Here is a 26,549-nt window from a genome sequence, read left to right on the forward strand (position 1 = left end):
TAGATACAGTCTCCTAAGCGGTAGATATTTCACACAGATGAATTGCTTCACTTAAGCCTCCCAAGTCCGTGAGTAATAACATTCCCCATTTAACAGATGAGAAAACTGAGGTTCAGAGAAGCTTAATAACTTGCCCAGGGTCACACAGCTGATCAGTGGTAGCGCTGGAACTTGAACCCAGTAGTGTGACTTTAGACCTAACCTCTCACCCCTTTGTCACATGACCCAGACACCTCACTACCTTCATTAATGGGGTACTTGCTGTGACTTTTCAGCTATAGCAACAGGGACACAGAGGAGGAGTCTGCGTTTGCCATATTATGTAAGGTTCCCACGTGTTTTTTAATCACGACTTGGTTAGGAAAATGCTTTTAACTTTCTTCTTTAATTAAAACCCGTTTTGAACTTCTGGAATGGAGGGTCGCCCCTTTGACTTCTCTCCCCTCCGGTCTGGGATAAACTCAAGCAAACCATGTTTCTTTCCAGACGGGGAGCAGTCTGGCTATTCTATTAATAGCACATTGTCTGGGAGGACCAGAAACTACTAAGAGAATCCTCATCTATCTATCTGACTCTCTGTTTATGGAAACTAAAAAAGAGGTGACTCAGAGTTGTAAAGAATTTTTGGGTGCATTTAATCAAATTTTGTTCTTTTGGATCAGCTTGGTCCCTCTCCCTGGCAGGAGACAAAACTCTAAAGAGACGGGGCCCAAACCCCGTTCAACTAAGCATGAGATGCCACATGTTGTCCCAACCCCATAATTACAACCAAGTTTTAAAATACGCAAATGTCAGGAACAAGGTAGAAGTGACAACAGTTACTGTGTAAGGGAGCTGGGATGAGGTGAATGTTTTTCTTTTGAAAACTCTCCCTCATGTTGTCATATCACTGCATTTACAATTCAAATTGGAATGAGTTTGAAAAGCTTAAACGCTAAAAAAGTAAATGTTTGAATAGGTAGTAAATGGACATGGTACAAAAATTCAAAAGGTAAATAAGTATACGATAAAATGTTTTTCCGTATCTTTGTACCACTGGTCACTTAGTCCTCTTCCCGGAAGCAAACGCTGTTTCTTATTTATGTAAACTTGTATCTGTGAGTATATGCACATGCCCCTAAAACACATTCAGGTGCTAACTATTTATGGCCAGAGACTGTTCCAAGCCCTTTATGCTTATTAACCACTGCAAGACTCAGGCTAACCCGATGTCATCGTTCCTATTTCATAAATGAGGAATCTGAATCCCAAAGAGGGTAAGTGACTTGCCCAAGGTCACACAGCTATTACATCGCAGAGCTCAGATTCAAACACCAACCAGCTGCCTGACTCCAGAGCATGTGCTCTTTTCCTTCCCCTATGTTTATTTATTTTGAGAGAGAGAGAGAGAGAGAGAGAGAGAGAGAGCGAGCAACAGAGGAGGGACAGAGAGAGAGGGAGAGAGAGAGAGAATCCCAAGCAGGCTCCGTGCAGTCAGCCCCAGAGCCTGATGTGGGGCTCAAACTCACAAACCAAGAGATCATGACCTGAGCCGAAACCAAGAGTCGGATGCTTAACCAACTGCGCCGCCCTGGGGCCCCCGGAACATGTGTTCTTAACCACTATGCCATTCTAAAGCTTTGTGACCAGTTTTGTGGGTAGCCTTTCAGAAATATTCTACGCATCTGCAAGCGTATGCTTTGTGTGTGAAGGAGAGGGAAAGGTTGTTTTAAAGATCAGGGTCTTAAAGACTCAAACACAGATTGTAGTTTGTTTGCTAAAAGAAGTTAAACCGACAGTCTTCCTTAAGGGGGAGAGTAAAGAAATGGGGTACTCTTATCGTGGGCATGTTATAAGCCAACTCACTTCACTCATTACAGAGCAGGCGTATCACCTCCACAAGTGAGCCAAACGGGGCTCAAAGCTCTTCAGCAACTTGCCCGAGATGACACCTGTGGGGAGCTGGGAGGGCCCGCAAAGCTCGGGTCCCGCAGTACACCATTGCCCGCACAGAGATGCGGACGGGCTAATGCACATCTGTTGAGCAGCAAAGCTCTGAACAGAAGCCCAAGTCCACAGCTGCACAGCAACGAGGCTCCCCTGGGAAGCTCCAGTCCCCGAGGGAGGTGCCCGCCCAGGGTGCTGGTTCCCGGGCCCCTAGCAGTGCCAGGGCACTAAGAAAGGGGGTGCTTTTAATCAAGTGGCCGCGCTGGAGGCTCCTTTCCCCTCAGGCCTCCACTCCCTGCCCTCACCGAGATCTTAAAACATGTCGTGAGAGTCAGAGCCTGGGCCTCTATGGGAACAGGGCCCAACAAAAGCCTCATTGTCCCTCTCTACAAAAAAAACCGTTTCTGGGTCAGTGAAGTTGCTGACCCTGGGCCCACTCCCTTTCTGCTTCCGTGGGGCCGCAGCCAGGAGGGAGGCAGGAAGACCTATTAGCTCACCACCGTTTTGGTGCCAGGGCTTTTATTCCAAAGGAAAGAAGTTTAAGATTTATACTTCAGCTCCAGAAAATGCAGGGCACCCAGGGTGCCAAATTCCCCCGGCTATGCAGGCTCCCTCTTGCGCTGGGCGCCCCTGTCCCCCGGCCCCGTTGCTAGGGAGTTGAGAGCTTTGTATTCCTCCGCGTCTACAAAGAAAAGCAGGTGAACAGAAACCCAGCTACTGTGTTGATTAATATCTCAAGAGACAGTGCCGGAATGGGCGCTTCCGGAATTTAGTTAGCTCGGGGAAAAAAAAATTAAAGCGCTCCCCTTGCTTCCTGTCAGAAATAAAATTAAGGTCTCAGATCGATGTTGCCAGGGCTGGGGTAATACGGGAATCTTTAACGGCCTCCTCTCTACATGTTTTCAAACGCACATTCCCCTTCAACCCTGCCCTTTTAATTGGTTATTTGCGAGGTCATGTTTGCACCAATTTCTCGGGAAGGCTAATGGTGTTTATTTAAAGGGAAAATAAAATGTGCAGACAGCTCTGGGGGCTGGTCTCTGAGAGACGGCTCAGGGTGGGGGCTGCAGCTCTGGACCCCACTCCCCTCCTTCCACCCTCCATTGCCGCACATTCCTGGCAGACCGGAGGAGGTCCCAAGATGCGTCAGGTGACAGGTCAGGCCTTGGGGGAAATGTGCTCTGGGTGGAGGGACAAAGGCGCACTGCCCCCGGGCCAGGCCCCACAAGGGAGTGAGGAGGCTGGGGTACACCCCTCGTGGTGGGCACACACAAGCACGCTCACCCCCCTTACGCAGCCCTGCCTTTAGAATGAGCCCAGGCAGGAGCACAGAACCCTGGGTCAGGAGACCATGTAGGGGAGAAGTACTGGCCGTCCATTTACATCACTGTAGGACCTGGCGGCTCTTCCCCGTTCTAACTAGAGCGTGCCCAACTTCAAGAAGGCACGTGTTTTCCAAAAGAATCTCTCCAAGCACCCAAAGGCAGCAATTAACATCACCGCCAGCCACCCTCGCCCCGCTCCCCATGTCCCTTCCTTCTAACCAGGGTGGATCGAAGGAGACGCAGTCATATTGAGTTTCTACCCTATTCTGAACATCTTCTCCTAGACGCCTGGCTTATCAGTAATTTTCCTAAGCAGTTGCCTCACACTCATATGGGCCATTCTGGGGAGAGAAGATTCTCTGTCACCTGACCCGATCGAGATCCTTTACTTGCAGTAAAGAGCCCAAGTGGCACGCGTGGTGGCCACATCATCCTAAGACTAGACTGAAAGTTCTGTGCGGCCAAGACCCTTGGTTGGTGTTCGTGGCCTAGAGCAGACCGGCTGCGGGTACAGAATTGGGATCGATACTAATAACGATCAAGCTCCTGGTTTACAGGCTTCCAATAAACCCTTTGATATACCTCAGACTTGGGGTGGGGCACGATGGGTGCCCAACACCATCGGCAGCTCGCACGGCAGATGAGAGGCAGATGTGAGAGGTGGGGACCCTGCAGAGGCATGACTCCAGCGGGTGGACATCATGTTGGCGTGGGCACCGAGGCCCTCGTGTCACATTGCCAAGTGTCATCACCAGCTGTGATTCCAGGCATCCCTGCCACCCCTCCTACCCCCTCCAACAACCCTCTCCCACCCAGAGGGACTTCTTCCTCCATCCCATAATGTGCCATCTACGGGCTGTAGAGTCCCAACCCCCTTTCCTAAGTAAGGTCAGAATGTTAGACTCTCACTAGGAAAAACACATGCATACATTATCTTTGACACCCTACACCCTCGAAGAAAGCAATGCCTTTTAATTTTTCATTTAGTTTACACCTGCGTGAAGGTCCTTTTACATCCCCTTCCTCAACTTCAGGAAACAGGCAGCAGTGAACAAATAATTACAGCACGATCCTGAATCATCTTTAGCGTCTATAAAACAGTCTGGACGTCAGAGGTCAATTTCAAAAAGTGCGTGTCTGGCAGGTAGTCAGGACATTAAGGGCTGTTTTTCCTCCTTAGAAAGGCATTATCTTCTATCACAGTTTCAGCTACCTCTTACTGGCACCATTTTAATAAATAAACCGATTACGCAAATTACGGAGACCTTCAACTGCAGCCAACCGCTTTTCGGGATGGAGATGCCGGGCAAGCTTCGAGGGAGAGGCGGAGCTCAGTCCCGCAGCCCAGAGAGCTTCTCCCTCTTCTCCCACACGGGGCCCACAACGATGCCCTTCCGGCCTGGCGCCTCCTGATAGGGCACAGACACTCTGGAAAAGGACCCTCCAAGCAGCGGGCCAGTCGTTGATGGTGCTCTCGGAGGGTCACAAAACCGCCTCGGCTGAGGTCAGTGCCGCGGAGCGGCCTGCTGGGGAGCCTGTGAGTTCTCAGAGCTGTTGATCCTCTCCAAAGCCATTAGCATTGCACTTAATGAGCAACCGTTAACAGCGGTGAGGGGAGTCTTCCAGCATACTGAGCTTCATTTTCCTCTCAGTGTATCCGGCCCTTTGCCTCTGGCAACGTTCTGGAGCAAACAGGCCTGCTGGGTAATGGAAGCCGCAGGGAGTGAGAAGGCCTGTCTCCAAGCCTCTCCTCTGTACTCCTTCCCTCTCCAGCTGACCCTCACCAGGCAATCCCATAAGCTTCAAAGACACCCGACTTGTTTTCCACTGGCCCCCAACCACCCAGCTCTCCCTGATGGGCCAGACATGGTTCAGCCTGGAAGGCTGGGTTCGGAGGGAAGACGAGCGGAGGCCCCCCCTAGAAGGACACTCACGGCGGGGGCTCCCTTCCCCGGGAGGGAGGTGAATGTGAGATGTGTTTCAGCAACCAACATCCCCGCGTTCCTCCGCTTGCTCAAACGGGGCTGATGACAGTGGGGACAGATCCAAACCACTCCACCCACCCTCGCTCCCTCCGGCTCACCCCTCAGCCTTGTGCCTCCCAAAGGGCAAATCGGGAAGGACACTGCGCTGTATCTTCCCTCCAGCCCCTCCCCGCCAGCCCCTCTCTGGGATCAATACCTAATGCTGAATTCAAGATCTTATCTGAGTTTTGCAAGGAGAAAGCAACAAACTTTCCCCCAACGATTAAACCCTTTGATGATCAGCCCCATATTTCTCAGACCGCCTCCAAAGGCTTTGAGAGAGCAAATGAAAGGACTCTGCAAAAACTGGGAAAGCCACCTTCTTTCTCTCCCCTTGGGCACAAAGAATCTCGTGGAAGGCTTCAGAAGCTCGGCTCCCACCTGGCTGCAGGGCCCTCCAACACTCTACATGCCTCAGTTTTCCCACCTGAAATGGAGGGGCGCAGTAGTCCAGCAAGAAGGGCAGGTGGAGAAGGACCAGTAACGAGGAGGTGCTTGAGACTTAAAACCACCAATCTCCCTGCTTTCAACCACTGCCCAGCACCATGCTTGCGAAGCAGCCAAGAGCAAGGACTCCGGGTCAGACAGGCTGGGTTTACGTCCAACTGGGGACTCCGGGCAGCTGGGTTCACCAATGACCGTCGTAAAGATTCAACAGTATGTGCAGGCGCTGCGCTAAGCACGTGGGATATAACTGCTCGGGAAGGGCTGGCGGTTTCTACCAAGAGGGTTAGCATGGCCTGGTCAGCACAGAACCCACTGGACCACCGTGGCGTGTGCTGTCACGGGATACCCAGACCCCCCTTTAGGATCTGCTGGCAGGACTGCTGGAAGAGGGCCCCCAGCTGTCTGTCTCCTCTAGGATGTCCTCAGGGCAAGCCCAAGGTCACACGTGCTTCCCAGGGTGGGCTGCGTCCTGTGACAGGTCAGCGTATAAGGTCAGCCCTCTCACTGCAGCTGTGCAAGGCCCTAGCTTCAGAATTCCCCGGGGCCTCACAGATCAGCCCCTCCGCTGCCCCTCGAGGGCACTCCTGCGTGCTAATCCCCATCTCCAGGGATGCAGATACAGCCCCTTACCTCCGTCTCCGAGCTAAAACAAGAAGAATGACAAAGGACTTAATCTTGGGCATTCTCTCAGTTAAAAGGCTAAAAAGCCAGAAAACATACTTCAGGTCCCAGAGCTTGTCCCGGCTCCCCCACCTTCCCGAGGAGGACCCGGAGGTGTCCCGAGAGGTTAGGAAAGGTGCCCTAACTCGGCATCAAGGGAGCAGCAGGAGCCGGAAGGAGGTCTGCTCGAAGGAGAAAGTGGGAGAAGACTCCACACCTCCTGTGGGAGTCACGTGCTGAATGACCTTCTTCCTGCTTCCAGGGGGGAGGACTTACATCCCGGGAGGGCTTGTTGTCTCCTGTCCCCTGGATTCTTTCCCAGGGTGCTAGGGAGGTCCAAGGACAGATGTAAGAGGGCAAGAAACACAGGCTGTCGCTTCTGTGAACAGATGTAACGGAGGGCCACCCTGTCCCTGGGGGAACAAATGGGGGACAGGGGCAGGGGGGAGCCACTGTGCGGCGGGAAGTGGAAACTCCGCCCCGAGCTCTGGCTCACAGTGGCAAGAGTATTCGGAGAGGGTCCCGTGAGCCCGGCAGACCCGACTCCCGGGACCCCAGGCCCAACCAAACGTGCAGCCTTCCTGGAAGGCAGCAGTCTCAGCTCCAAGGGCGCACAGGTGCGCCGGCCCCAGGCTGCGCAGCGGGGCGGGGTTGGGAGCTGCGAGGGGGGGAAAGGGAAGGTGCCGTGCGTGCTGTGTGGCCACCCGCGGGGTGAACAGTGTGGACCTCTTTAAGAGGAGAGCTGGAGGCAGTGCCAGCCCGAGAGGTGTCCTTAACTTCTGCTACTGCAGCACTTTCTTCTTGATAAGATAACGGGAAACAGGAAGCTGAGGAGGTGAAGGTAAGGTTGGGCCAAGGTGGCTGCAGGAGGATTTTGTGTTCTCGGGCTTATCACCTGATTCCAAATGTACATTCCATCAGGGATGTGGGGCCCACTTGTCCCACACGCAGGACTCGTGCCTCTGTTGTGATATGTGCCTTTTTTTTTTTAATTCTTTCCTCTCCGAAATGCTCTGAACCACTTACGTATTAACCCAGCTTTAGCACCCAGTTCAAAGAGAAACTCCTCAGCTATTCAGAGGTGCTGGAAAGCGTGTAGGGGCCAAAGCCCTACACAGAAAGAACCCCAGGGAGCAGACTTCTGTACAGGAGGAAAGGGGACGCAGATGTTGGGGCCTCCTTCCCTCCTGCCTTCTCTTTCCCCACCCCGCCAGCGGGGGCCCCCAGGACCGCATCCACTCCGGCTGGCCCCCTGGGTGTGCAGCCACCCACGGCTGGCCCCACGCTCAGAAGGGCTTTGTCCTGGGTTGAATGCTCTGTCACCTTGAAATTCTTAGTAAGTTTTGAGTAAGAGGCCCCGTCTTTCACCTTGTTCTGGCTCCACGAATTATGCAAAGGGTCCTACATCCACTGCAGGAATCTCACCTCTGGCAGGGCAGAAGGATGGTTGGGCAGGCCCTGCCGTGGCTGGGGTGCACTGAGCATGTGCTCGGGGCTGTGCCCGCCCTTCTTCCTGCCAGTGGCCCCAGGAGTCACGGGAGAGCGATCAATGCCATCCCTGGAGCCGCTCTGAGCAGGGGGCCGTAAAACGGACCTCCCTCCAGCTCGAGACAGGAATGACAGAGGGGCCACCACCCCATCACGGCACCCAGCGCCTGGGAGCAAGGAAAGAGGCTCCACCCACAGCAGGAGGCGTCTGGGTCAGAAATAAGGGAGAATCTTGCCTGGCACTTCCTCAGGGGCCCGGCGCCCGCAGTGTGAACCTGCCTCTGTCTGCTATTAGCCGAGTAACGTAACACGGAGAGTCACCGGCCCTCTCACGTCCCCCAGATGACACATCTCTTTCCCCGGCACAGCTGTGAGGTTTGCACAAGATGATTTACTCTCCTCTCCAACACGGCCTGACCCAGAGCAGGAGCTCAGAAATACCTTTATTCGTGGATATTCAACACTACTGCCTACAGAGGCCACTCAGGAATCTTCCAGGAGCGTGAATTCTAGCACTGAACTCTAGTGCCACATTCAGATGGGCCTCGCCCACCCTGAAAGTAAATAGATGAAAACGTTCTTCTTAACACACCCGTCCCCACATGGAGACCACAGAGAAAGAGCCGAATCTGAAATCAGCAGTCCTAGAGAGGAGTCCCTGCTCTGACCTTGGGTGGATCCCCTACCCCCTCTGAGTTTCGGTCACCTCACACACCACACGGAGGTGACGATGGTGAAAACAATCATAATAACCTGCGCACAGGTGATGTGCGTGGCACTCCAACTCTCCAAACAACCCTATAGGGAAATACTAATATTATCCCCACTTTACAGATGAATAAACTGAGGTAAAGAAGATAAAGGAGTGAAGTGATTTTCCCAAAGTCACGGCGCTGCGGTGGAGATGAGAATACACGATGCCTGTGAAAACAGTGCTCAGATAACCCCCCGTACCTCCCCTAAGGATGATGGTGGAGAATAATGATGAATTGTCCGTCTCCGCACCCCCGGCCCCTTGCTCTCTCGGCCCTCGTGATGCTGAGCAAGGCAGAGGACAAAGCAATCATTCCACACTTGTCAGTTCTTCTTTTCCTCCCTTGCCTCCCCCCCCCACCCCGCCTCTTCATCCTCCACCCCTCCCCATTCCTTCCCCACATACACCATCGAAGACCCAGTTTTCCGCCCGATTTTCTACTTTCCCTTCTGAGGCCGCTGTCAATGGACGCACAGGAAGCCGGACTGCCAGGCACACTGAGGACAGCCCCTCCTTCTCCCACCCTCCTTCCTCCCTTTCACTCGGCCTGCCTGCTCCCAACAGGAGAGACATACAGTCAGCGCTGGGTAACTGCTTCTAATCACAGGTGACAGCAAGAATGTAAACAACACGAGAAACATCTAAATGCAATCCGAGTGGCAAGGAAACACTGCTCACTCCGGCTTCTCTCAAGAACGCTGCTTCCTGCCACCTCCCTTCCGAGGCTCTGCCCATTAACGCCCTGTTCCTAGGAGCCCCAGATACCAGGGGTTTCCGGAGAGCAGGAGAATGGAACGCTAAGCCATAAGCTTGGACTCTACTTCCTCTGGGAGGATTTTCTAGATTCGTCCAATTTTCTGTTTAAAGCAGTGATTTCAACGGGTTCCTTTTTTGGGGAACGGGAGGCATGGAGGTCAGAGACCACTTTGAGAATCTGTTCAAAGCTACGCATCGCTTCCCAAGAAAAGCGCAAGCATAAAACATTCCGTGTGCCATTTCGGAGGCTCACAGACCCCAAGTTGAGACCTGTTTTCTAGAACATGGATAGGACAATAAGAGCACAGGGGAAAATACGAGGAGGCGCAGTGCCCTCTAAACACTCCAGATGTGCATAGGGCACTGCCAATCCTGCAATCGCAGGTCGAATAAACCTTCTTTTCTGGCTCTTCAGGTTGCTAGTGTGCTTCTAAACCACCTCCTCCAATGCAAATTGAGAACTCAACGGAGTAATTGCTGTGAATAATTTCCACTCGGATCACTTAGTGTTCAGGTCTAGCAAAGACCAAGAGAGCCAGGGTTGGAAAGGTGTGTGGGAACACGGGTTGGGCGTGGCCGATTTTTAACTGTCCGGTATCTGGATTCTGTGCTGTGGTGTCCCTCCATGAATACAGACCTTCAACAGACGGTCAACTGACAGTAGGGAAGCCTTCCTCCACGGGGGCTCTTACCTCTGTGCCTGTTGGTCGTCTTATCAAACATCAGCATTGCATCCTCCACCTGCAAAACAAATACAGAATGGGGTGTGCTTTAGGAATTTTAACAACACGTTTGAAATGTGATATATTGGGGGGGAAGGGTGGTTTCCATTATCAAAGCCATAGGTGCTCATTAAAATTTATGTGAAGGGGCGCCTGGGTGGCTCAGTCGGTTGGGCGTCCGACTTCGGCTCAGGTCATGATCTTGTGGTCTGTGAATTTGAGCCCCGCATCGGGCTCTGTGCTGACAGCTCAGAGCCTGGAGCCTGCCTTCTGATTCTGTGTCTCCCTCTCTCTCTGCTCCTCCCCTGCTCGCACTTTGTCTCTCTCTCTCTCTCTCTCTCTCTCTCTCTCTCTCTCTCAAAAATAAACATAAATTTTAAAACATTTAAAAAAAATTACGTGAAAACACAAAAAATTAGAAAAAAAAGATCACTGCCTTTCCTATCTCTCTGCCTAGTACAACCACAGTTAACATCTGGTGTATTTCCCTTCAGTTTTTGCCTTTAAAAAAACCTTATGCCTATTTTAATATAGTTTAAATCATACTGTATATGGAATTTTCCCCTAGTTCTTTTTTTAATATACTATTACAATATTGCAAACACTTCCCAGATTCACACTGTGAATATTATCTGTTTTGTTCCCCAATTTTTTTGATCGTGGTAAAATACACATAACATAAAAGTTGCCATCTTAACTGTTCTTAAGCGCACAGTTCAGTGGTATTAAATGCATTCATAACGTTGAACTATCATCCCCACCATCCATCTCCGGAACTCTTCATTTTGTAAAACTGACACTCTACCCCCATCAAATAATAACTCCCCACCCCCTCGTCCCCCTCGGTCCCCCTCAGCCCCCCGGCAACCACCCTTCTGTCTGCTGTCTCTGACTGTGACTACTCCAAGTACAGAGGTCCCCCCATGTCCAAGGGCATACATTCCAAGACACCCAGTGGATGCCCGAAACTGTGGCCAGTACCCAACCCAAGATACACCATGTTTTTTCCCTCCATACACACCTATGATAAAGTTCAATCTATACGTTAGGCACGGTAGAGGATTTAACAATAGTAACTAATAATAACATAGAACAATTACAATATGCTGTAATATAAGTGGCGTGAATGTGGTCTTTCTCTTTCAAAACATCTTATTGTACTGTCACTGATGAAGAGAGAGGACAAGATGCCACGTGATGAGAGGAAGTGAGATGAATGACGGAGGCATGTGACGTAGCGTTAGGCTGCTACTGACCTTCTGATGATCCGTCAGGAGGATCATCAGCTTTAGGACCACAGTTGATTGTGGGTAATGGACACCACGAATAAGGGGGGGGGGCTACTATGTTTCATGGAAGTAGAAATACACAGTATTTGTCTTTGTGACTGGCTTATTCCACTGAGCATAATGTCCTCAAGGTTCAGCCATATTCCATTGTATGTGAATACCACATTTTGCTTATTCATTCGTCCGTCGATGGATGGATACTCGGTCTTAGCTATTGTAAATAGTGCCGCTATAAAACATGAGTGTACAAGTATCTCCTTGAGTCCCTGTTTTCAATTCTTTTGGGTATGTATACCCAGAAATGAAATTGCTAGATCATATGGTAACTTTGTTTTTAATTTTCTGAGGAACTGACCTACCGTTTGCCACAGGGGCCGTTCCATTTTACATCCCCGCCAACAGGGCACGAAGGTTCCAATTGCTCCACACCCTGGCCAACACTTGTTATTTTCTGGGAGTTTTTTGATAGTAGTCATCCTGATGGGTGTGAGGTATTATCAATACGATCTTGACTGCTGCATAATATTTCATGGAGTGAGAAACTATAGCTTACTCAATCCTTCTGTGGATATTTAAATTGTTTCTGGTTATAGACAATGGAAATTTAACATCTTGATTATCATGGGCTGAACTGTGCCCCCTTCCAAACTCTGACGTTGGAGTCGTGACCCCCGGTACCTCAGAATGTGACTGTATTTGGAGATAGGGTTTTTAAAGAGGTTATGGAGTTAAAATGAGGTCATTAGGGTGGGTCCTGATCCAGTACTGACTGGGGTCCTTATAAGAAGAGGAAATCTGGACACAGGTACAGAGGAAAGCCTACCTGAGGACACAGAGGGGGGCTGTCTGCAAGCCAAGGAGAGAGGGCTCAGAAGAAACCAAGTCTGCCAAGGCTGGACTTCAGCCTCCAGAAGAGTGAGAAAATAAATTTTTGTTGTTTGACCACCCAGTCTGTGGTACTTTGTTGTGGCTGCCCCAGCAGACTAATACCTTTATTCTAGGGCCTTTTCAAAAATATCAAAGAGAAGAAAACACCAAAGGCATCCTCTGTCTCTCTTCCTATCCCTCCCTCAGTCTTTCCAGGCATCCTGCAACCCTTTTGGATATTTCCAGCAATAAGATTTCAGGAGCCACACTCCATTCCCATGTGGATCTCAAGAAAGTCACCCTCACTGAACCAGATTTGGCTTTTGAATTCCACTCCTTGTAATTAGGATCCAATTCTTTATTCTTCCACAAAATGCACATCTTTAGTACCGGTGCGGTCCTAGCCGATCAGCTACTCACCTGGGGACTGTACCTGCTTTGGCCAGGTAAGCAGCCTGGTCTCCTCATTCATTTTGTGCCCAAGATTGGCACTAAAACTACAACTCAACCCATGTGGTCCTGGGCAAAGCCCTAGCCAAAGGGCTCTGCGCTTGGGGCAATGTCGGCATGTGTGTGGTTGGGAAGGACTGAGCACTGCTCACTGGAGCTCAAAGGCTCACAAATGAGTTTGGGGGCCAGAGCTAAGCCAACCGAGAAAGGGAATCACAGGCCATTCATTCGTCACTCCTCCCAGACTACAATCTCTGATGGAGGGGAAGACACTGGGCAAAGCAATAAAACCAGGCTTAAAATGCTGCCTCCAGACAAATCAAATCTATTTTTCCAGATGCTATCAAATAGAATGGGGGGGGGGGGCGGGAAGCAGAGTCAAGGTAAGAATGGAAGAGCGGGTAGGCCAGCCAGACATAACCCTCGAAGGGACTGGCCTAGCTTAAAAATCCCTTCCGGAGTCAGCGCCCCCCCCCTTTGTTGCTAAGCAACCGAGTCTGAACAAACAGGCTCCTGGGGCCTTCCCCTTCTGGTCCCCGTTTTCAAAGTCAGTTACTGGGAGGACAATGGCCTTGCACGGTGACTGCCGTGCCAGCAAGGAGCTACTCTGTCTCCACCGGGCACCAGGCCGAGGGGGGTAAGTGATGCTAGGCTGGAGATGGGGTGCCTTCACCAGACCCCTCCGCGGCCGGGCAGGCTTGATGGCCCCCCAGGCACCTGCTGAGGCCACACACACCACAGCCGTCTGCCTCCGTGCACCACTCAAGCAAAACCACCAGAAGATCAACTGGTTTGTTTGTACACAGAGCAGTCACACTTGAGCATATGGTATTGCAGATTCAGACCCCAGGGCCTCAGTAAGAATTCCAATGCCTGGGGTGCGGGTGGGTGGGGGGGTGATGCCTGCTGGGTGTCGCGCAGGTAAACGTGACATCTGTTTCACACCCATCTCCACATTTTCTGAGATGCTTGCCAAGCCCTTACTTTGAGCTAAAAATGCCTAACAGTAAGGAAAACAGCTTCCCTTCTGTGTTGGCCATGTTTTGGTCCTGACACTCAGATCCCCTTAGGAAATAAATATTTTGAATTAAAAAAAAAAAAAAGTATTTTCAACGCCCTCCGCCCCCTTCAACAGTGCGTAGATGGCTCCCTCTTTTCCTTCCAAAGTTTGGGTGTTTTCTGACGCTACCCTCCCAACATACGCTCCACCCTGGGGAGCGAGGGGGAGGATCTGTGTATGTTTTTTAGGGCAACCATTGTCGTAAAGAATAGAGCTGTTTCCTCTATAGTCCAGTTGCACAATGAGACTCGCAAAGACCTCCTGAATAGATAAAATGTCACAGCGAAAGAAAAATTCTATTAACACTTTACAGAATAAAACATCTGAGAAATAGCTAGAGAGGAAAGAGAAAGAAAAAAAAAATCAATATGGATAAGACCCGGTGCTTGGGGAAGGGGCCGGGGGGAGAGAAAACTTTTCAGCGATTGCAAAACACTTATTAATTCAGAGAAGCCATCAATGCAATGGAGATCTGGCAGAACAGCGAGAGCTGAAACTGGGAGAATTTGAATATACAAAGACTGAATAGAATGAAAAACACGGCCTCACATACGGGGCTGTTTCTCACGGTTCTATGTGAATCAAACAGAAGCAGCTTGTGTGAGTCTGCATCACGGGGGAATGAGGAGCAAAGTCAAGGTAACTGGTAGTCAACCCTAGAAAAAAGCAGACTGATAATTGTGTCTCTGTCTGTCTTTCTCTCTGTTTCTGTCTCTGTCTCTGTGTGTGTGTCTCTCTCTCTCTCTCTCTCACACACACACACGCGCGCGCGCGCGCGCGCGCGCGCGCGCGCGCACACGCGCGCACGCACGAAACCCAGGTAGATCAGTTGGCTGTACAGGGTCATCAACTTCAACATAAAGACCAGACCTCATTTGGTGTTCTAGAACACAGAGAGTTGGGGGCTGGACACAGGAGTTTTTCCGACCTCAAGTAGAAAACACCATGAACTCTTGTTAGACTAGCACTGGTATTCATTTTGTGGTGATAGTGCCCTCACCAGGCTTACATATTTCTTTATACCAGAGGTGGGGGTCCATGGGCCTAGTGGTCTGGGGTTGGGGTTGTCCCTGGAGGGATCGAGAAGGAGAGGAGATATCTGAACCTCACCATACTTTGTCCCACATCCTGGCCCATGCTTGGTCTGGTTTTAGAGAAGGAGCTTGCTCCAACCTTGACAGTACTCTTTAATAACTTAGGACAAGCTCCCAATGCAGCCTGGCACGGGAGGCATATTGAGCGAACAAGCAAGGTCAAGTAACTTTAAAAACTTTTTGTAATGTTTTATTTATTTTTGAGACAAAAAGAGAGAGACAGCACAAGCAGGGGAGGGGCAGGGAGAGAAGGAGACACAGAATCCGAAGCAGGCTCCAGACTCTGAGCTGTCAGCACAGAGCCCGACGCGGGGCTCGAACCCACAAACCGTGAGATCATGACCTGAGCCGAAGTTGGACACTTAACCGACGGAGCCACCCAGGCGCCCCTAAAGTAACTTTTAAATAAGATGGCTGGGGATGTCTCCCTGTTTGTTTCAACACCAGAAAGTCCTAAACATGTATTTCTGCCTTCACCCGGTTCGGACCACACTGTAACATCCTCAGAGGCGAGTAGCACGCACACACCACAGCTGAGGGTCATCGGTGGGGAGCTACGCCTTGCCTCTATGGCCCATGGACGCTGGGGCAGAACTCCTCCAACTTCCTCCGTGTCAGAATCACCTGGCTTGTTTAAAACGCAGATCTCCCGGGCCTCACCCCTAGAGTGTCTGATTCCATGGCAATGCTCAGTACATGGGACAAAATTTCTCTTCCAGAGGCAGCTGACACACGTTGGTGTGGCAACTGTCTTCCCCCTCTGTTCCTTGTCTCTCATACATTTACATCCTAAGATCCTGAAGACAATGACAGTAGATTCGACCATGGAAAAGATGACAAAAAGAGACACTTCTTAGTGACAACCAAGCTGTCCCTGAACCTAACGCAAGAGACATCTGGATTCTACCAGGATGACAGAAACTTCCCTTCTAACAGATAAACCAGCAAATGCCTACATCATGCAGCCAACTCAATCTTGATTAGAAGATTGAGCTAATGTCAACTTTATTTACTTACGTGTGACATATATTTATTAAGCGCTCCCTACTTGCAGAGAGCACTGGCCTAAGTACAAGTAAGAGGCAAATGACATCGGACCATGGCAGACTGTTTGCATTGATGGCCCCAAACCTTGAGTTCTGTAATTCTGCAGTTCCTCTCCCCAAAGAGGCAGGGTCTCTCTCTCTCCATCCCATGTGTCTGAACTTGACTTCTTATGGTCAGCAAAATGAGATGGAGGTATGCCCACGCTGGGTCTGGCCTGGGGAAGGTTTTCACGCTTCTGCTTGTTCTCTCTCTGCCATCACCATGAGAAGGGCATGCCCAGTCTAGCTGGCTAGTGGGTGAGAGGCATGTGGAGCTGGGCCAAGTCCCCTCAGTCAATCCTAAAACAGGCACGTGACCCAAAACATGCAAGTGAGCCCAGCCAAGATCAGCAGAACCATTCCAGTGGACTCCAGGCAGGTGACATGAACAGCTATTGTCTGCTGCTGAGGTTTTGTGACTGTTTTGTTTCCCGGCATTCCGGTGGCAATGGGTAACTTGTACGTGGTCCCTGTTTTAAAAAAATTTTTTTTCTTTCATCTACTGGAAGATACACAGTCTCAAATGATACTAGACAATGAACAAAGGCAAGATAAAAATTGGAAGGCGGTAAAATGTGGAACGTGGGCTGAGTATGAAACTGTCATGTTACACATTCCAAGTGGAATAGAGGTATTAGGGTGGGAAGGGACTACTTCTAAATGTCACCCTCGCAACAAGGTTGGAGACAGAGATCCTAGAAGTGCCAGGGGAAATTGGCAACATGTTCCTCACTAAATGAGCACCGTGAAAATCAGCAATAATTAGCACTCAAGTCAGTGGGTGATGCCTCTCTAATCCTAATTCATTTAATGAATGAATGAACCCTCCGTATAGTGAGGCAAAAGGTTTATTGTGAGCCAGACATTCTTGCTGGGTGAATTTGGAAGTCGCCATTCGGTATTGATCATATCCAGAGGTGAGGCTTTAGCCAGCCCAACTCACGCGACAGCCGAAGAGGAAATCTTTCAAGTCACAAAGCAAAGAAACTCCTAGAAAGAGATGTCGTAAATTCTGTTGGTCAAGGTGGTTGGCCAAAGATTGGGGCCCTGGAGTGTGCCATCAGACCACTGTTTCTTCTGCCTGCAGTTTTGGCTCCCCAAGTACACAGGAGGCGAGTGAGGCTGATTTGGGACGCAGAAAACTTGTCCCCAGGAGGCACCTGAAGGGGATTCAGTTGCTGGTACTAACTCCACAGGTGCTGAGAGGCAGTGGAGGGGGGCAGGCAGTGTTGCACAAAGCACAGGCAGGACCCACGTTCTAATCCAGCTCCACTGGGATCTCATGGACATAAGTCACCTCCCTTCTCTGTCCTTAGTTTCTCATCTATGAAAGGAGGAAACTATGACGTGGGCCACCTAAGATCCACTCACAAGGAATCTCCGCCTAGAATGCTAAACCGGACCACGGAGTCCACTTGGACAACATCTAGGAGCATCCAATTCACCACTGGTCCTTCCAAACGCTGTTCTGTCAGGACGTTCCAGAGCTCTGCTGTGGCCAACACATGCTGAGAAATTTCCCACCCCTTTTGGGATACAAATATGCACACCCACACGCCATACGTACCAAGAACAGAGCAGGAAATGGCACTTCAAATGATCCTTAAATTATCTGGTCAGACACACAGGAGAGAGAGGAAAGGGAAAAAAAGAAACCCAGCTCTTCAAACTCCCCCAGAACACATGCCCTTGAATTTCGCTTCCTGCTCCCACTCAAACACTTCAAGAGTTAGTTTAAATAAACGCCCATAAAGGCGATACCATACTGTAAGGCGTAGGGCTTAACAGACCTTATTATGCTCCATAAACTCAAGGCACTAAAGTCACAAGAGTGGAGACTCGTATACGAGGCAGGACTGCCCAGGACAGAGGCGCCTGGTGTCGGTGCCCGAGAGGGAGGCTGTCTTACCCGGAGCTGTTTCAGAATATTGGGTGGCACTGCTCTCTGCTGCTCCTTCCAACCAGCCCGGAGAGAAACCTGTTCCTGCCCCAAAGCTCAGTGGCGGTGCCTTATTTTTCTGAAATGAGACTTTTCAGTGTGCTTCGGCCTTGCGAAGAGTGAGGTTGATCTACTGTTCGTCACTGCCCAGAAGGGAGGCTAGAAGGGGAAAGGACGCAGGCTGGAAGATGCTTAGCTCACACTGAAATCCAGATGGGTGGTTTCCAACCTTGACTGCTCACCAGGATCACCCAAAGAACTTTTAAAATCGCCGCTGCGGCGGCCACACCCGGACCTGTTAAATCAGATCCGTGTCGAAAGCTCCCCAGAGATCCCAGGGTGGAGCCAAGGCTGAGAATCCCTGTTCTAAATGGCTAAATACAGCTGAGTCGAGCCTTAATCACAGCCTGTGTGTGTCACGGAGCAAGCCGGAGGCAGAGGTGGAATGGGCAGAGGGGTCCCAGAAATAAACGGGCCCTAAGAAAAAGGGGTAAATACTGGAGAGGCCTTCGGCTGCCTAAACATTGGCTCTTTATCTCCTGCCAGAGAAGTCAGGAGCACGCTGGTCTTTTGTCACATGCCGCTTTTGGGGAGCTCTCCCTGCCTTGTCTTGGTCTTTGACTTTAGAAAACCTAAGGAAGCCACTGCTTTCCTCCCACCGTCACCAATATTTTCACATATACTGTTACCGCTTTGGTTGTCACAACAACCTGCAGAGACAGGGCTGATGACAAACTCTCCAAGCCTCAGCTGCCTCACTGGCTGTCCAGGGCTCAGCCACTGGTCTTATGAGTCCAAATCTCACCCCACCAGCCTCTGCCTGCAGGCCCGTCTCAGATTCTGTTATTTTTAATGTTTATTTATTTGAGGGGGGGGGGGGAGAGAGAGAGAGAGAGAGAGAGAGAGAGAGAGAGAGAGAGAGAGAGAGAGAGAATCCCAAGCAGGTTCCACGCTCAACGTGGAGCCAGACGCAGGACTTGATCCCATGACCCGAGATCACAAGCTGACCTAAATCATGAGTCAGACCCTTAACCAGCTGAGCCACCCAGGCACCCCCGCCTCAGATTCTTGTATCCCCCTTGCTGTGGACATGCAAGCTTCTCAGCCAGCCCCAAGCTCTGTGTGTTTCCCCTACAGGACTGCCGGGCATGGAGGCACCCAGGGTTTTGGAGCTGCTGCCCTTGGCACTTTTCCCTTCACTCCAAGACTCAACACCTTCTAGACTGCGTCCACCTGAGATGTGTTAACTCACACCCCTGCCTTTAACTGATTAACAAGAAAAATCGTCGGCTGAGTTTCTCCTAAACTTTTTTTTTCCTAGTAAAATACACCTAACATAAAATTTGCCATTTTAGCCATGTTTTTTAATTGGTACACAATTCAGCGCACCAAGTACATTTCCTAAACTCTTCATAGAAGGCTCCCAAATCTTAGCATGGCCAGAATGTTCCATCCCCGTGGGCAAGGCCCTTCTTTACCAGCCCTATTTTTCCCTACTTTTACTTCTTTTTATTCTTGTGGGGTCATTCCATTTTCTCATTTAACTTAGCAAACAGACACCCACTGGTGTTGATCAGGCAGCAGTTACAAATTTAGTAAACGGACACTTGTCCGTGGGAACTGAAGAGTACGGGGCCTCCAAACAGCTCTATCCTGGAGATGAGACATTTTGTTTACCTAAAGGCAAGGCCTCTTGCCCGGAGACTGACTGCACAAGTTGTATCAGACTCTTAAGAAACGAGAAACAAGGATTATTGCAATAGTTACCATTTACTGGTGCTTAATAGGCAAATGCAAAGCTCACTGAATTATGAAAAGCTCTCAGGGAGATATGATCGTACCCATTATACAGGTGAGGAAGTTATGGTAAGTGACTGGCCTGGAATCATACGTGCAGTAAATGGTAGAACCAGGATTTAAAACCAGAGGCCACCCTACCTCTTCCCACTGGTCTCCCTTAACGGTGTGCTAGTTTTTGAGTCCCTAGGGCTCAGTGTAGTGTCACTGCCTCCTGAAAAAACATATAAACCCTGCCTTAAAACTGTACCAGAGGGGTGCCTGGGTGGCTCAGTCGGTTGAGCGTCTGACTCTTAATTTCACTCAGGTCATGATCCCAGGGTTGTGGGATCAAGCCCTGTGTCAGGCTCTGTGCTGAGCGTGGAGGCAGATCCTCTCTCTTTCCCTCTGCCCCTCTCCCCTGCTCGTGCGCGCTCTCTCTCTAAACAACAACAACAGCAACAAAAACAACAAAACTCTACCAGAAAGTTAAGAGAATTGATGAGATAAACCAAGAAGACAGACACGTGTTGCCTTTGGCGGCCTCAGAAGAGGAGGGAGTGATTCGAGAAGCAAAGGAAAAGGCGGGGGGGGGGGGGGGAGGGGTCTCTTCCTTTAGGATTGGCAAACTCGGAAAACCCACAGGTCGCTTGGCTGTTCCAAAGTCACAGAGCAAGCTGATGGCAGTGCTGGAACCGGCAGAGGGGTCCCAGAACTCAGTTTGGGGCTCAGCCCCTGTGACTCCCTCCTATACCTGAGTCCTGAGAATGCCGCGCGTCCCACTTCCCGGGACTGTTATGAAAGCTCCAGTGGTGGCTAGTGAGTCCCTAACACGCAAAACACTGTCATCATGACCGACGAGGTCACTACCCCACCCTGGCAACCTCCTTGCAGAGCCGGCTCAGCGTGCCCTAATGCCCACGTGCACGCCCACGGACACACTCCACGCACCCAACTCTGCGCGTCTTCCCGCTGCAAACGGGCCATGCCAAGGGACAGCCGAGAACGGAACCATGCGTCCTCAGGAGCACAGTCCTGGGAGACTCCATCTCAAAACTGGACAGGAAAAGCAAGAGTCTACGCAAAGCGTGGCTGGGACGGGGGCTCTGTCTGGGCTGAGCGGGCGAAGCCTAGAGGCCAGCACCACCTGGAGGGTGGGACAGGAGGCTCTCTCGGGGCCTGTGCGAGCCAGGGCTCAGAGAGGAGACGGCACAGGGGGGGAGGTGGTGGGAGAGGGATACCGAGAGGCTGGGCACGAGCGGTTGGAGGAGACGCAGTTGGTTCCGGCAGGCTTGACAGCTGTCACACGGAAATGGCATCTGGCCTAACGGCCTCTTGTGAGAGGTGCCTTCGAGTGGCGGCTGCCGTGCTCTGGAAATCCACGGCCTGTTTACAGCGCCGGTCGTGCGTGCGTGTGTGCGTGCAAGTGCGCGCTGGGAGCGGAGGGGAGAGGCAGGCAGGCTGCCTAATGCTCCTGCCTCCCCCCTCCAGCCTCTCTCCCCATCAGGCCTCACCTACCGTGAAAAAGGCCCAAACCTGCCAGCTCCGGAGGAGACAGGCAAATCATTAGTGGAGCACTGATGTGCCGTAACACTCTCTTGCATTCCCATTAAACAAATACTAAACTGCTAATTGCCAAAATAGATCTCCACGACTCTGACCGAACAGGGGAAGGGTTTATAATTACCAAGTGTGAAAATGCACAGCCTGTAAATAACCACCTCATCTGTCCTAATATGGGCTGATATTGATGGGCATGAAATAAACATCAGGACCAAATGGAAAAATCACCCACATCTCCTGTGGCCAATGTAATCTCGAATGGTGACAAGCGTGGCTGTAGCCGTGCGCTCGGGGAGGGGCGAGGGGAGAATGAAGTTCTGCAGTCTTGGAACGCCTAGGTCCCAATCCTGATTTCAACCCCTTGGGCCATGTGCATCTCCTTCTGCCTGGAAGACACGAAGGGTCAGTGGCACGGTTCGATGATGCGATGCAGGGCCTGTCTGTACCCGGGAAAGGCCAGGGTCTGAGGCAGGAAAGTCGTCGGTGTGTGACTCTACCTGTGCCCTTTAACAGCCTGGCTGGTGAGGGCAGAGGACTAGGGAGAGGGAGAGGTTTGCCGAAGTGACACGTTTACTCATCAAGCCAGTCTCTCCTAAGGCTCTACGGTCAGTCCAACACAAAGGGCTGCAGAGGACAGGCGAAAAAAGAATGTGGTTTAGAGTGACCCCTGGGCTTTCAGACCAACCCACGCCTCAGTGGCTCCTATCCCCCGCTGTCCCCGGCCACTGGGAGGGGAGGCAGACGGGTCCAGCAGATTTCACAGCCCCAGCTCTGTCCCCGACTGCACCTGAGGAAGGGTGAGGTGACGAGCCGGAGGTCACAGGGACGTTGCCGTGGCATCGCGAGCCCCAGGCCCTTCCTCTCCACCAGCCTGCGATTCTGAGGAATTCAGCCAACCTCGCGGTGAACGTGGGTAACTGGGGGAGGCTCTTTTCCTGAGTCACAGACTTGGGAGTTAGAGGGGACCCTGAGGTCACCTCTCCACTTCCCGCCCGGTACAGGAATCTCTTCTCCGAGGCTCTTTTGAACCCTTTCTGGAGCTTCAAAGGCTCAGGGCGTCTCTGCCCCACCCCCTCGGTCGGCTGCTCAGGCCTGAATTCAGTGCACTAGCACTTAGATCCCCGAAATAGCAACTTCCTCTGATCTAAAGCCTGATTTTGGCAGACGGCAGAATCCTGTGAACTGCATGGCACCAGGCGCCTGAATCTGAGCTGCAAGGACCACCAGCCCCACAGTTTCCTAACGGGGCTTTAAGGGGCATCTCAAGAAGCCCCTGCTCCTTCCCCACTGGGCAGCCTGAGAGCCGATCTCCTCGGGCCCCCAGGTCGCTGAAGTCACCCCCGGGACGCTGGGTCAAAGCCCCAGTTCTAACCCTGACCCGAAGACTTTACGAAACACAAGCAAATTAAGGAAAGGCTGCACTACATATGCCATTTTTAAAGGAACCCTGCTTTGTTACTTTTAAGTTCCCAAAGCATCTTCGAATAACGGCTAACAAAATGCCCCCGAGAACAAAGTTCAAGTGCAGTTAACAGGCCACAGGATTCAGTTACTTGGCAAAGCTACCTCTTGTTCAGAGAAGATCATAAAATCTTTGCGCTGAAAAAAAAGCCCAAAAAACATAGAGGAGTCCAGCCCGAGCCCGAGTGGTGGAGTAAATGAAAGGACCCTGGCGTGGCATCCAAAGTCCTGTGTTCAAATCCCGCCCCTCCATTTCCAACTACACACAATCTCGGGCAAGGCTCTCCAGGGCGGCTCGGTTTCCTTGTGTGTAAAAGGAGTCATGATCATTATTAACCTTCACCCTAGCTTAGGAAGTCGAAATTATTAACGCAACATATAGATAGGCACTTGGTCAGCGGTAAATGACTGCCCTTTGCTATTGCCAATACTCAGCATGCAGTGGGGCTCAACAAATGTCTGTTCGATGAGGGCTGGCTGACAGGATAACAGACTTTGTTGTGACTACCACAAACTCCGATTTAGAGAAATCGGTACAAAGGAGCGAGGTTTACCCCCAGAAGGGTGCCTCGTACTGTGCTGGCACGAGTTGTAAGCCAACGAAGCCTATTTTGGAGAGCGAGGGGAAGGGAAGAACCAGCCGTGGTGCACAGTGGAGTCGTCCTCGAAATAAAAAGCAACAAACTACGGGTGCACAGCTTGGATGGAACTCAAGGGAATTATGCTGACTGAAAAAAGTCAGTCTCAGAGCTTATTCCATATCGTATGATTCCATTTCTGTAACATTCTTAAAATGACAAAATTACAGTGATGTGAGAAGAGAGTGGTGGTTGCCAGGGGTTAGGGTGCGGGAATTTCTTCGTGATGATGGAACACTTCCGCACCCTGATTGTGGTGACAGTCACTCCAATGCACACACGCGATCAAATTCCAAACAACCGTGCGTGTGTGCATGTGCTCACACACACACACACACACACACACACACACACACACAGGAGTGGCTGTTAACACTGATGATGTACAGCGTCAGTTTCCTGGTTTTAACAATGTACGATGGCTGGGGGAGATATTATCATCGTGGGAAGCGGCGGGAAGGGTACACAAGAGCCCTTTGTACTGTTTCTACAACTTTCTAGGAGTCCTACGCTATTTAAAAATAAAAGTTTACAATAAGTTTTTTAAAAACCACAAGGGGGCTCATTATTTCAAGAAATTCAGTAGCAGATCAGTTTATAATGCAAACAATGATGCCCTAATTTCTCTTAATTTGGACCCACTGGGCATACAGAAGGTACACTTACAGTAGAGAGACGGATCCCTTAACCTGTATCTTGTACTGGGCACTGGCACATGGCACTCCGGAATATTATTTTGTCACACGAGCATCTGTGTTGGTTGATAGTCCCCACTACCCCCGTCTCATCATCTTTCCTGGTACCCAGCATACTTCATGCACAGCTCTGCAAACCCGCAGCGCCTACTCGAGTAACTAATACAAAAATGAGTGCACAGTAAGGGCTTGCTGATTGAGTTTCAGAAAGATCTTGCAGGATAAAGAAGAAAACTTCAGACAGAAAAGAGCCTCAAGTCTAGAGGTTTCCAAAGTTTGTTTGTTTGTTTGTTTTAAGCCATTTGCGATGCTCTCCTTCATTTTTGCAACACGGATATTATGGGTCTCGTGATATTTCATACACCAACAAATTATACTTATTATTATGTTTGAGGTGCGGGAATGCATTTATCAACACTCACCATAAGTGTAAATTAGGGCTGTTGGCAGCATGAGGTGACCAGGGACCTAGTGGGCTGGGGTACGTTGTCTAAAACAAGCACACCCAAGGGGCGCCTGGGTGGTTGAGTCGGTTAAGCATCGGACTTCAGGTCATGATCTCATGGCTCGTGAGTTCGAGCCCCGCGGGCGGACTCTGTGCCGACAGCTCAGAGCCCGGAGCCGGCTTCGGATCCTGTGTCTCCCTCTCTCTGCCCCTCCCCTGCTCACACTCTGTCTCTGTCTCTCTCTCAAAAATAAATAAACATTAAAAAACGTTTTAATAAAAAAATAAAACAAAACAAGCACACCCGGCATTTCAGTTGGCCAGCATGCTGTTTGTGATGGAGTAACCACGATGCCTGACAGATTTTGCTTTCTTTGCTCTTTTTTTCCTTTTTCGTTTCTTTCCTTTTTGTTTCTTTTTCCTTTCCTTTCTTTTCTTTTTCTTTCCTTCCCTTTTCCCCTCCCTTCCTTTCCCCTCTTCTTAGGTCCCGGTAGAATTTTGAAGTGCAGGCACACCTCCTCTTCCTGCACTCCACTTTTACTGTACTTCACAGATACCGCGATTTTTACAGATTTTTACAGATGGGTTCGTGGCAACACTGTGTAGAGCAAATTCTATCGGTGTCATTTTCCCAACAGCATTTGCTCACTTCGTGCGTCTGTGTCACATTTTGGTAATTCTCACAATGTTTCAAACTTTTCCATTATCATCAGACTTGTTATGGTGATCTGTCATTAGCGATCCTGACTCACTGAAAGTCCAGGTGACGGTTTCCATGTTTTAGCTAGTATCTCTAAATATTATATTCTGGGGCGCCTGGGTGGCTCAGTCGGTTGGGCGGCCGACTTCGGCTCAGGGCAAGATCTCGCGGTCCGTGAGTTCGAGCCCCGCGTCGGGCTCTGGGCTGACAGCTTGGAGCCTGGAGCCTGTTTCGGATTCTGTGTCTCCCTCTCTCTGACCCTCCCCTGTTCATGCTCTGTCTCTCTCTGTCTCAAAAATAAATAAACGTTAAAAAAAATTAAATATTATATTCTTATATTTTATAAATTTTATTTATCTACTAAGTATTAAGTACATGTAGCTTATTAACTTATTAAATAAACTTTATTTATTTTGTATAATTAATTTATATGTTTTGAATAAAAAAGTATTTTAATCTTTTTGTTTATTTTATTTTTGAGAGAGAGAGAGACAGCACGAGTGGGGTAGGGGCAGAAAGAGAGAGAGAGAGAGAGAGAGGAAGAGAGAGAATCCCAAGCAGGCTCCACACTGTCAGTGCAGAGCCTGCTGTAAGGCTCAAACTCATGAACTGTGAGATCATGACCTGAGCCGAAATCAAGAGTTGGACACTTAACCGACTGAGCCACCCAGGTCTCCCCAGAAGAGTATTTTTTTAAGTAAGGTAGATACAGTTTTTGTTTGGATGCAATGTTACTGCACACTTAAAAGACTATACGATAGTGTAAGCGTAACTTTTCTATGCACCAAAAAACCCAAAAGTTCATTTGGCTCGCTTTCCTGTGACCCACAACGTCTCTGAAGTGTGCCCCTGATGAGGTGAACACGAGAACCCCACGTTCCCGCCGCTGACCCCCTTCTGGCCTGCTCCTGAGGTCCAAACGATAACTCTGATCTCTGCAAACGAGTGCGGACAGAAAAACCTTCCCACTTAATCCCTGAGCCACACACCTCCCTAAAGGGGGGAAAAAAAAAGAAGGGAGAATGAAAACCCTCATCTAAAAAAAAAGAAAGAAAGAAAGAAAGAAAAGGAAAGGAAAGGTACCAATTCAGGCTGCTTCAAGACCCAACAAGCATTTTTTTCTTTCATTTATTTCTACATCAACACTCTGAAGGATAAAGATCTTTCTCATTTCAAGAGCTGTCAATTTGCTTCAGTGCCATGTGTTTCTCATCTGTTTGAGGTAAAGAGGAATTACAAAGCAGGCAAATGAAATAATGCACTGCAATCGAACCGATTTTGGCAATTCAAATTGGGACCAGGGAAAGAGGAAATTAAGCGGGGGTGACGGGCTACCCGGCGCACCTGTGTCGTGCCCCCACCCCGGCCCACGCTGCCTCTTCCCT

The 26,549-nt window shown here is 50.2% G+C and overlaps 1 protein-coding gene across 11 annotated transcripts in view; it reads right to left on the reverse strand.

The window, feature by feature from the left end:
• MSI2 (musashi RNA binding protein 2) overlaps nucleotides 1-26,549 on the reverse strand; it is a 394,348-nt gene that overhangs the window by 133,410 nt on the left and 234,389 nt on the right. For all 11 annotated transcript variants that reach the window (XM_023244138.2, XM_023244144.2, XM_023244146.2 and 8 more), the window contains exon 7: nucleotides 10,073-10,121. In XM_023244138.2, coding sequence (XP_023099906.1) covers nucleotides 10,073-10,121 — 49 coding nt within the window. The remainder of the gene's footprint in view (nucleotides 1-10,072; nucleotides 10,122-26,549) is intronic.

Source organism: Felis catus, chromosome E1 (assembly GCF_018350175.1).
Source record: "Felis catus isolate Fca126 chromosome E1, F.catus_Fca126_mat1.0, whole genome shotgun sequence".
In the NCBI taxonomy this organism is placed as follows: domain Eukaryota; kingdom Metazoa; phylum Chordata; class Mammalia; order Carnivora; family Felidae; genus Felis; species Felis catus.